A 12,680-nucleotide genomic window follows, 5' to 3' on the forward strand; every position below is an offset into this window, starting at 1 on the left:
GCTCATCTCCTGTCTGCCCAAAATCTCCCTAATATCTATACGGTACAAGTCAGGAGTGCACGGAATGTTTTCCACTTTCCTAGATTGAAATGCCTGCAATAAAACTTGACTGGTTTTACAGAATCCAGAATAAAGCATTATATTGGTTTTGACATCTACATTAACCTAAAATCTAATTGCTGTACCAATGTGTGCTGTGTTTGCAGCATGTCATATTTTCAGGATGCACTGCAGCAAGTCTCCAAGGCTTCTCTGGATATACCTGTTAAAACTGCAAACTCAACCATCTAGAAAGACAAGCACAGCAGGAAAAATAAAATGCCATCATCTGCACATTCCTGTCCAAGTCATATAGAGTTGTAGAGTCATGGAGATATACAGCATGGAAACAGATCCTTCGATCCAACTCGTCCATGCCGACCAGATATCCTAAATAAATCTAGTCCCATTTGCCAGCATTTGACCCATATCCGTCTAAACCCTTCCTATTCATATGCCCACCCAAATGCCTTTCAAATGTTGTAATTGTACCAGCTTCCACCACTTCCTGTGGCAGCTCATTCCATACACGCGCCATCCTCTGCATGAAAAAGCTGCCCCTTAGATCCCTTTTAAATCTTTCCCCTCTAGTCTTAAACCTATGCCCTCTAGTTTTGGACTGCTCCACTTCTAGGAAATGACATTGTTTATCTACCCTATCCATGCCCCTCATGATTTTATAAACCTCTATAAGGTCACCCCTCAGCTTCCGATGCTCCAGGGAAAATAGTCCCAGTCTATTCAGCCTCTCCCTATAGCTTAAATCCTCCAATCCTGGCAACATCCTTGTAAATCATTTCTGAACCCTTTCAAGTCTCACAACATCCTTCCTGTAACAGGGAGACCAGATTGGATGCAGTATTCCAATAGTAGCCTAACCAACGTCCTGTACAGTCGCAACATGACCTTCCAACTCCTATATTCAAAGCACGGACTAATAAAGGCAAACATACCAAACACCTTCTTCACTTTCCTATCAACATGCGATTCCGCTTTCAAGGAAGTGTGAACCTGCACTCCTAGGTCTCTTTGTTCAGCAACACTCCCCAGGTCATTACCATTAAGTGTATAAGTCCTGCCCTGATTTGCCTTTCCAAAATGCAGCACCTCCGATTTATCTAAATTAAACTCCATCTGCCACACCTTAGCCCCTTGGCCCATCTGATTGAGATCCCATTGTACTTTGAGGTAACCTTCTTTGCTGTTCACTACACCTTCGATTTTGGTGTCATCCGCAAACTTAATAACCATACCTCCTATGTTCACATCCAAATCATTTATATAAGTGATGAAAAGCAGTGGACCCAGCACTGATCCTTTTGGCACACCGCTGGTCACAGGTCTCCAGTCTGAAAAGCAACTCTCCACCATCACCCTCTGTCTTCTACCTTCAAGCCAGTTCTGTATCCAAATAGCTGGTTCTCCCTGTATTCCACGTGATCTAGCCTTGCTAACTAGCCTACCGGTCTACCTATACCATCTTGACTCAGTCAAGGAGGAAGTTACAGCGGGGGGATGAAGGTAACAACCAAGAAGATAACAATACTTATGTATTTTTGAAGATTTTCTAATCTCTATTTCTTTGTGGTGAACTGAGATTTGAATCACAATTTTCATCTAAGGTGCATTATGCTGAAAGAATTTTCTTATTTATGTTTGAATAAGTCAGCGAAAGCTGTCCTTGTAATAAAAGACCATAGAAAATGTTCTTGGTAAAATTACAGCTCTTTATTGATCTTACCAGAGCACATGTCCAATCATGTTATTCTTTACTGTCCACTCTGTAAATGGTATTAACTTATTTAAGATTATTTGCAGTTTATTAACTTTAATATTAATGAGTTTTCTACTACTTATCCCCTGTCCTCCACTGAAAATTCCTTCTTGACTGAGTAATGACTGACCTTACTGCTGTGTTGTGTGTTGGCATTCTTTTATCTACAAGAGATGATGGATGCACAGCGAAGAATCCATTTGGGTGAGGAATCTTCACTTGGTGCATTTTAGCTGATTGCTATGAATGCTATTCTTGAGTTGCAGGTCCTGCCACAACTGCCTCACATGAAGTTGCCCAGTGGTGTTGGGGCCTGTAGTTTCAGCAGTTGTGCCTTTTGGCAAGCTGCAGTACCAATTGGTCAACCAGGGAGTGCACATGAGCCCTGAGTGGTGTAACTGTTCCTCTCTTTTGACCAGTTAAGATGTGATAATCAGTGCATTCATGTCTCTCTTGCAAGCATCCTTGAAGCGGTCCCTTGGGTGCCCTACTGGCGGTCATCTGGTTCTGACTACCTCACTATGTACGTCCTTGAGAATCAACTAGTTTCTATCTTGCAGATGTGCACCATCCTCTGAAACTGCTTCTGTTTGATTAGTGCCAGCACACCTTGGTTGGGGGTTATGCCTATGAAAGCACTGCCATATTTGTGATTTTGTCCGAGCAGGATATACCCATAATGTGAAAATGAATGTTATTGCATTTCTTTTCCTGGTAGTTGTAGCATGGAAGTTGAAATGGTATCCTAAATGGCTGTTATTGCCAACATTTCAAAGCTCATGAGCCAACAAAAATAACAGTATATGAACAAAGAGCCACATGCTTTTGGCTCCATTACATCACTACATTGCAGCTTGGGTCCTGGGGATAAAAAATCACAAGTAGGGTCTCAGCTGGAAGCTTTTGGTTCTAAAGATGCAATGCAATTTACGTGGAGGAGAGTTTATTACAATGCAATGTTGTCTGTCTTATAACATTTTCCTTTCCATTATTAGTACCTTAAACTATATGCACTACCAGGTCCATCAATCTGGACGTACTCTGTGTGAAGGTCAAAACATTTTTCTTTTTTGAATATATGTGTAATGACAAAATTGCAGTGATCATTTTTAATTAATGCTAATTATATTCTAAAATTGCAATTATCCAAGAAACTAACAACTAATTATAAGCAATAGGTTGATGCATAATGTAATAACAACTGTTGTTTTGCTAGTCTGCTCGCTGTTATGCTCATAGTTACTATGTAGAAATATTCTACTTTAGACATCTTCCATTTAGGGTGCTAGAGTGGGCTTTGTAGATCTGGATCTCTCTCACCAGAAACACATGGACATGCTATTTCTCACACAGATTATCTTTATTTAATTACTAGTATAATGACTGAAGAAGTAACACACCAACTACACCCTCGAGTCTTCAAGTCTTGGTTAGTTGACGATAGCAACGATCACGTAAGATCTGGCAAATGGATGAAGACATTAAGTGCCAACATACCAGAACTTGTAATTGTTTGTTCAATATATCCTGTGTGTCTGCACTTTCTTGATGATCTTCACATGCAGACTGCATTGGTCGCTTTCTTCAGGCTAGCCTTGTTCATAGTTGATTCATTGTTTAGTGGTGTTTACTTCTGATTTCTTGATACATGTCACTGTGATTGAGGGTTTATTAACTAAAGGCAGTACCGTTTCAATATGAAATTTGCTGTTCTGGTTTCGCCTTACAATTAATACACTTCAGTCATCATTAAAGCTTGTACAGTTCTTGTTTTTAGGTAGACTTATGGTAGATTTTCCCTCCATCCTTGAAAGTATTTGCTATAATCCAATAAGTAATACTTCTGAAACTAAAATTGCCATGATCCTGATCTATAGAAAAGAATTTGGTTCTAATCTATTTCTGGGCCTAAAATAATAAAACAACTTACTTGTATGGCAACCTTAATGTAATATAATGTCCAAGATGCTTCACTGTTTGCAAAACAAGACATTAAACCACATATGAGATATTGAATTCAGTGATCAAAAGCCTGGTCAAGGAGGTAAGTTTTAAGGTGTGTTTAAAACAAGGTAAGTAAAATAGAGTCACAGAGAGGTATAGGGCACATATTCCAATGATTAGAGCCTGGGCAACTGGAGGTGTAGCCACCTGTGGTAGAGCAATTAAAATCAGAGATTCTGAGAGGCTAGATTTAGAGGAACACATTTTTCAGAAGGTTGTGAGGGTGGACAAGATTCCAGATATAGGGAGGAGTGAGATTATGGAGGGATTTAAAAATAAGGATAGAAAATTTAAATCAAGATCTTACTTAATCAAGAGCCATTGTGAGCCAGCAATGCCTAGAACTGTGTATAATACATCAACTAAAGTCTAACCAGCGTCTCACATCAGTCTATTAATGAAGCCTAAAATTCAGTATGCTTTATTAATAGCTCTATTAATCTATCTTCCCACCTTTAATGACTTTTATACATATACACCCAGGTGTCTCTGCTGCACACCCTTTAGAAAAATGCCCTTTGTTTTATACTAAGCAGTGGGCGATGGGTGATTGAAACATCATGTATGACATGATCAATATGATCAAGAGTTTGTTATCCTTGGGTTTGGGTAGAATGTGGGACATCAGCAAGGAACACACTGGGATAGTTAAGTGTGGAGGTAATGAAGGCATGAATGTGGATTCCAGCAGCAGATGAGCTGAGAAGGGTAAAATTGGGCAATGTGATAGAATCACAGAATAGTTATGGTGCAGTAGGAGGCCATTTAATCCATCATATCTGCATTGGCTGTATATCATTTTAACCTGGTACAAATCTCCTGCCTTTTCCCCATAACCCTGTCTCTATCTAAATAGTACCTCTTGGATGCTTCAGTTGAACCTATCATTGCTGCAGCTAAAGTTAGTGCATTCCTACTTCCTGTGTGAAAAAGTATTTGCTCTACCTTCTCATCTGTTAATTTTGCAAAATACTTTAAAACTGTGCCATCTAGTTCTTGATCTTTTTACAAGTAGGAACAGTTTCTTTCTATCTACCCTGCTCAGATAGTTCATAATTTTGAAAACTTCTTTCAAGTCTCCGGTTAGCCTTCTCTTCTCCAGGGAAAATAGTCCCAACTTCTCCAATCTTTTTTGTACTAACCTATCCCTTTCCTCACAAATGGAAATGGCCTTAGGAGTTCCAAGTGCACCACATCAACAGCGTTCCTCTCAACAAACCACCCTGTTACCTTGCGGTTGTGGACTTGCTCGCCGAGCTGGTAAGTTTGTTTGCAAACGTTTCGTCACTGTGCTAGGTAACATCATCAGTGCACCTCTGGTAAAGCATTCTGTCCTGTTTGCTACTTATGTGTCCTGGTTTGTTGGGACGGGTGGCATCATGTCCAGATTTGTTTCTCCCCACCTCCAACTGTTCTAGTGATCGGATTTTCTCCTCTGTCAAGAATGGCCTGGGCAACTTCTGCCTTTAGGGAAAGAATTCATTTTTACTTCACAATGCCTTTTGTTTCCATGCAAATTCTCTCCTTGGTCCTTAATTGTGCCTATTCCTCTTCTTACTATATTTTCCTATTGATGCACTCATAGCCCACTGCTTAGTACAAAATTGCATTCTCCCAGTTTCACTGTTTCTGTTGCACCTGGTGTAATGATGCAGCCCTTCCCAACAGTGCTTCTGATATATCTTCCCTTTACTTCAACAAAGGACCTACATCCACCATCCTGTCCTCACTCCTTCCCCTGCATCCCAGAACCACAATAAGCTTCTCCTTTTCCTTAATCATTGCCTCACTGGCCCTCTGCAGTCGATGAATCATCCACCACCATTTTTGCCATCTTCAACATGATAGCACCAGGTATCTGTGCAACACACACTTTATTTTATACTAAGCTGTCAGTTAGGAGGTAGAAGCTGATGGTCTTAGGCATGCTGTGAGTATGGGATTGGAAGCCCAGCTAGGGGTCAAAAGTAACACCAAGTTTCGTAGCCTGAGATTAGAGTTTGAAGCAGAGACAGAACATAATGGCATCCATCTTTCTGGTATTTAACAAAAGGGATTTTTGTTCATCCAGTATAGTATGCCAGATAAGCAGCCTGATATTCTAACAACAGTCAAAATGGGTAATAAGCTACAAACCGTGCTGGAGAAGCTAGATTTAAGGAGAGTTCAGAGCTTCAGTTTAATAAAAAAGGTCAACACCTCCACTCAGTCCACGAGCAGGACCTTGAGCATTTGATTTCCTGTTGTTTTAACTCTCTGCCAAGTTTTCATGCTGGCATCTTTACCCTCAGCCAGCTGCAATAGTTGAGTGAAACTAAATGCAAGGTCGAGGAACAGGACCTCATCTTTTAGTTAGACACTTTTTACAGTCTTCTGATCTCAACATCAAATTTAACCGTTACAGACATATTAACTTTGTCCCCTCATTTCATTTATTTTGTCATTCATGTGTCAAGTTTTAACTTTGTTTTTCATAGTTTTGCTTTTAGAAGTAGCAAATCATTATTCTGCATTTTGGACTGCATTTGGACAAATTATTTCTTTACTACAACATTATCATTCACATTTGTATCATGACTTTATCATTTAGCCTCTTATCCTTCCTGTCAAAGACCTTCCCTGTAATTCTTCACCTTCCACTTTCCAGTGGCAGAAAACCGATTACATTTCTTTCTTTCAGTTCTGAAGAAGGTGCTTGACATTAACTGCCTCTCTTTCTGCCACATCTGCTGAGTATTTCTAACAATTCTCTATTATTTTCATTTTAGCTATTCTTTTCCTCCTTTAGCAAATTTTGCAACAGAATGAGAATCTTTTGATAATTTGCTTGAAATTCAGAACTTTTATTCATGATTAATGGTTTTATTGTTGTAATAGTTTTCATCAATTATTTGTGTATTAAAGGTAGATAAAATTAAAAGTATTTTTTTTTTCTTTTAATGTGAATCATAGAACATAAACATAGAACATAGAACAGTACAGCACAGTACAGACCCTTCGGCCCACGATGTTGTGCCGAACTTTTACCCGAAACCTAACCTCCACCGCTATCTTATACTATCATCCATATGCCTATCTAATAGCCGCTTAAATGCCCCTAATGAGGCCAACTCCACTACCCTCCCCGGCAATGCATTCCTACCACTCTCTGAGTAAAGAACCTACCTCTGACGTCTCCCCGATATCTACCTCCTTTCACTTTAAAACTATGTCCCCTCGTAAAAGCAACCTCCACCCTAGGAAAAAGTCTCTGGCTGTCTACTCTATCTATATCTCTGATCATTTTGTACACGTTGAACTTTGAAATGTCCCGAGGTTTCATCCTCAATAACTTTCCATTATGTATCAGAATGAACAAATGAGTGGGACATAGAAAACAATATATAGCATTCTTGAAGCGTATAGTAAACATTTGTGGAAACTTTTATGGTATGTGTTGGAAACTGTAAGCTAAATGCTTAAATGGATCTGGAAACTGCACAGAATTGGAGCTCTGGCTTCTCCCACAAGCCATTATTAAAAAAAAAACTTGTTACTGGTATTTAATGTATGGAAATGTTATTGTAGAGGTAAGTTTTAATGTTAAAATGACTGATCTACTCACTAAATTATCGTTATGCATTCACTCATTTTTTTTGTGCCATTCTTAAGTTGCAACTGCCTCACCTTTCTCATCATCCTAATTTTTAAAAGTTTCTTTGAGATGATGGCTGGGCTGATCGTCCCTAACTCTTCTTGAGTAGGTGTTGGGCGAGCTGTCTTCTTGGATCACTGCAATCTTTGGAGTGTAGGGACACCCACTGTGCTGTGAGGAAGAAAGTTTCAGGATTCTTAACCCTGTGACAATGAAGAAGCAATGACATAGTTCCAAGTCAGGATGCTGCCTGATTTGGAGGGAAACATGGACATAATGGTGTACCAATGCATCTGCTGTCGCTAATCTTCCAGATGGCCAAGGTGGTGGGTTTGAAAGATACTGTCATAGGAGCCTTTTTGAGTTATTAGTATGCATCTTGTCCATGGAATAGAATAGAATTAGGTTTATTGTCATGTGTACTCAAGTACAGGAGTACAGTTAAAGATGTACAAAATCACAATTTCCAGCACCATCTTAGGTATAATAGTACCTAGATACAAAATAGAAAAATAAAGAAAGAAGTTAAAAGAACAACATTACAGTCCTTCTGTAGCTATGGGCCTGCAATCACTCCACGCTGGGCTTATTACATGAGGGGTCGCTTTCCCCCATGCTAAGCTGTGTTCCTCACCGCCGACTGCCATCCAGGATCACCAGCCACTTTATCACTGACCGCTATCCAACTTGTGATCCGCTTCACACCCAGACTGTCAAAGTCCTGCCGGCCCCTGTCACTGTCGTGCTCTGGACTCTGATGCCATTGCCATCTCCCTAACTGAGCTCTCTCCAGAAGGTAAGTGAAAAAAAAAATTAAAAACTAAAAAAAGGAAAAAAAGTAAAAATAATGAGAGAAGCAGAGAATAGGAAAAAGCGGACGGAATGGACAAGCCCCGGGCTGAAGAGCTGCCTACTTTGCTGCCACCATCTTGGCGTTGATGGTCTACACTGCAATTACTGTACATCATTGTTAAAGGGATTGAATGTTGAAGATGATGGATGAAGTTTCATTCAAGTAGGTCATGTTGACTGAATGGCATCAGGCTTCTTGAGTATTTTTGAAGCTGCACGAATTGAAGCAAGTGGACTGTATTCAATGACACTCCTGAATTGCCAATTATAAATAGCGGACAAACAAAAAACAATACAGCACAGAAACAGGCCCTTCGGCCCTCCAAGCCTGCACTCACACATTTTGTCCTTCCATACTAAAACTATCTTCACTTACAGGATCAGTATCCTTCTATTCCCTTCCTATTCATGTATTCGTACAGGGGAGACACTGGGGAGATGAGACATGAGTTGCTCAGCGTACAATTAATTGATTCTGACCTGCTGTTTTATGCACAGTATTTAAATGGCAGTTTTAGTTCTGCTTCTTGTCAATGGCAATGCACAGGATAATAACAGGGCCCAAGGTACTACCAAAGGAAAAGGACTCTTGTCCCTATCTTTTTTTTTTCTATTCATTTGTGGGATTTGGGTGTTGCTAGCTGGCCAGCATTTCTTGCCCATCCCTAGATGCCCCTTGAGAAGGTGATGGTGAGCTGCCTTCTTGAACCACTGCAGTCCATGTGCTGTAGGTTGACTCACAATGCCCTTAAGGAGGGAATTCCAGGATTTTGACCCAGCAACAGTGAAGGAACGGCGATATGTTTCCAAGTTAGTATGGTGAGTAGCTTGGAGGAGAACTTGAAGGTGGTGATGTTCCCATATGTCTGCTGCCATTGTCCTTCTAGATGGTTTGTGGTCATGGGTTTGGAAGGTGCTCTCTAAGGACCTTTGGTGAATTTCTGTTGAGCATCTTGTAGATAGTACGCACTGCTGCTACTGAGTGTCGGTGGTGGAGGAAGTGGATACTTGTGGATGTAGTGCCAATCAAACGGGCTGCTTCGTCCTGGATGGTGTGAAGTTTCTTGAGTGTTGTTGGGGCTGTACTTATCCAGGCAAGTGGGCAGTATTCCATTACAGTCCTGATTTGTGCCTTGTAGATGGTGGACAGGCTTTGGGGAGTCAGGAGGTGAGTTACTCGCTGCGGTATTCCTCGCTTCTGACCTGCTTTTGTAGCCACTCTGTTAATGTGGTGAGTCCAGTTGAGTTTCTGGTCAATGATAGCCCTCAGGATGTGGTAGTGGGGAATTCAGTGATAGTAACATCATTGAATGTCGAGGGGTGGTGGTTAGAATTGTCTGTTATTGGTGATGGTCATAGTCTGGCATTTGTGTGACACAAATATCACTTGCCACTTGTGAGCCCAAGCCTGGATATTGTCCAGATCTTGTTGCATTTGAACATGGCCTGCTTCAGTATCTGAACATTGCTGAACATTGCACAATCATCAGTGAACATCCCCACTTCTGACCTTACGATGGAGGGAATGTCATTGATGAGCAGCTGAAGATGGTTGGACCAAGGACACTACCCTGAGGAACTCTTGCAGGGATGCCCTGGAGCTGATTGACCTCCAACAATCACAACCGTCTTCCTGTGTCAGGTATGAATTCAACCACCAGAGAGTTTGTCCCCTGAAACCCATTGATTCCAGTTCTGCGAGTGCTCCTTGATGCCACACTTGGTCGAATGTGGCCTTGGTGTGAATGGCTGCCACTGTCACCTCACCTCTGTAATTCAGCCCTTTTGTCCATGTTTGAACCAAAGCTGTAATGAGGTCAGGAGCTGAGTGGCCCTGGTGGAATCCAAACTGGGCGTCACTGAACAGGTTATTGCTGAGCAGGTGATGCTTGATAGCACTGTTGATGATAGGTACTATTACTTTACTGATGATTGAGAGCAGACTGATGGGGCAGTAATTGGCCGGGTTGGATTTGTCCTGCTTTTTATGTACAGGAGATACTTGGGCAATTTTCCACATTGCCAGGTGTTGTAACTATACTGGAACAGCATAGCTAGGAGAGCGTCAAGTTCTGGAGCACAAATCTTCAGTACTATTGCCGAAATGTTGTCAGGGCCTGTAGCCTTTGCAGTATCCAGGGTCTCCAACCGTTTCTTGATAATCACGTGGAGTGAATCAGATTGGCTGAAGACTGGTACCTGTAATGCTGGGGACCACTGGAGGAGGCCGAGATGGATCATCCATTCGGCACATGGGTTCAAATCTCAACTGCTCCGATACCCACCCTAAGCATCTCCTGCAGTAACATCTTGTAGCTGAGGTGATAAATTTCCAACAAGCACAAACATCTTCCTTTGTGCCAGGTATGATTTTAACGATCAAAGTGTTCCCCTAATTGCTACTGTCTCCAGTTTTTCTAAGACTCCTTTATAACACATCCTGTCAAATGCAGTTGCTCCCACTTCACCTCTGGAGTTCAGTTCTTTCGTTCATCTTTGAACCAGGCTGTAATGAGGCCAGCAACTGAGTGGCCCTGGTATGGCTGAGTGGTAGGTGGTAATCAGTAGGCTGTTTTCTTGCTCATGTTTAACCCGATACATGAAACTTCATGAGGTCTGGAGTCAATGTTGAGGACTCTAAGGGCAACTCTCTCCTGATTAAATATCACTATATGATCACCTCTGGTGTGTCTGTCCTACCAGTGGGACAGGACATACTGCAGGGATGGTAGTCATAGTGTCTATACATTGTTAGATATGATTCTGTGAAAGTGATTACGTTAGGCACAAGTCCCCACTTGCTAGAAAGGAGGACTTTGCAGGGTTGACAGGACTGGATTTGCTATTATTTCCATAGTCTGGGTTGGTGCTGGGTGATTTTCTCCATTTGAAATGAAATCCATTTCCATCATTGTGTGAGAATGTAAATTTCAGGGTATATTCAGTTCGAAGGATATTATATATGACTTCTTAAAAATGTTAACAACATTTAATTCTCCTCAGCAATAGGGTTATGGTTTATTTTCTGTAATTTTTTAGTATTTCATTCAGTTTGGAGCTCATTGAATAGGAGTACAAGGGTCATAAAATTCTAACAGGACGAAATAGGATGGAAGGATGTTCCTGATCATGGGCGAGTCCAGAACCAGGGGCCACTGTCCAAGTATATGGGGCAAATCATTTAGGACTGAGATGAGGAGAAATTTCTTTACCCAGAGAACGGTGAGCCAGTGAAAATTGTTACCATAGAAAGCATTTGAGGCCAAAACATTGTATGATTTCAAGAAGGAGTTGGGTAAAGCACTTAGCTCAAAGGATCAAAAGATATGGGGAAAAGTGTGAAAAGTGGGAACAGGCTATTGAATTGGTTGATGGGCTGGAAAGGTTCACTGGGCTCTTCCTCCTCATATTTTCTATGTTTCTATGTAGAAGAAGTAAATGAGCATTTGAGAGGGAGAGAAGGACGTAGAAATCTATATTAAGAACACTGAAGTTAGCTGTATTGTCATTTCTGTGAAGTTTGATGAAATTTGATGATTCACTGTATCGTTAAGGTCTGGGGAAATTGCAAGACATCAATGGGATTTGTCTTAACCACATTTACTATTTAATATGCCCTGTGAGGTATTTGATCACAGTCCATTATCCATATTTACAACACGATCATTCTGGGGATTAGAAGTAAGTTTTGCATGTATTATAGATTAAAGCACTACTTTTACTTTGCATAGTAAAGTTTATTGTCTGTTCAAAACTTTGTAATCTTGTGCCTTTCTTCTCTGAGGAAGTCCCCTGTATCTCACACTTTGTCTACTTTAAAAATACGAGTTTCTGATCCCTCACCAGAACGTAACATAAATTTGGCAATCTTGTCCAAGATTGTAATAGGTTTCATTCCTTTTTTTAAGACTTCATAGAGAATTGATAATTGGCTTGCTGGGCAATAGAGAGTTAATCTCTCACATTGTGTTGGGTCTCAAGTCACGTGCAGGCCAGCAAAATTCCTTCTCTGGTTTATTTTCATGAGTCAGATGGGATTTTACAACAATTAATGTTTCATAAACACAATTAGACTTGATTTTTTAATTCCAGATTTAGTATAAATTTCGTCATCTGATGTGGTGGGATTCAATCATTGGCCTGGGTCTCTCAATTACTCGACCAGTGACATTACCAATACATCATTGCCTCATTAACATTGCTCCTCCCTCATGCGTAGAGCAGAAGAATCAATTTTTAACTTGGGCATGGATTTAGGGCCAAAGTTTAAAACCTAACAGTCACTATTATGTATTGTCTGTGCTCCGCGCTTTCTTCTAGTCCCAGTTGCTTTCATTGTTGCCTCTTGCTTTATAATAGTTTTTAAATTTGGACCTT

At 40.8% G+C, this 12,680-nt stretch overlaps 1 protein-coding gene across 8 annotated transcripts in view; it reads left to right on the plus strand.

Annotated features, from left to right (window-relative positions):
- The window catches only part of nlgn3a (neuroligin 3a), a 187,685-nt gene that overhangs the window by 18,707 nt on the left and 156,298 nt on the right, over window positions 1-12,680 (plus strand). The window contains exon 2 of one of the 8 annotated variants that reach the window (XM_048605125.1): window positions 4,894-4,899. The exons of the other annotated variants lie outside the window; for them this stretch is intronic. Within the exon in view, the coding sequence (XP_048461082.1) occupies window positions 4,894-4,899 (6 nt within the window). The remainder of the gene's footprint in view (window positions 1-4,893; window positions 4,900-12,680) is intronic. 8 annotated transcript variants of the gene reach the window in all.

The sequence above is a fragment of the Rhincodon typus genome, chromosome 14 (assembly GCF_021869965.1).
Source record: "Rhincodon typus isolate 14 chromosome 14, sRhiTyp1.1, whole genome shotgun sequence".
NCBI lineage: Eukaryota > Metazoa > Chordata > Chondrichthyes > Orectolobiformes > Rhincodontidae > Rhincodon > Rhincodon typus.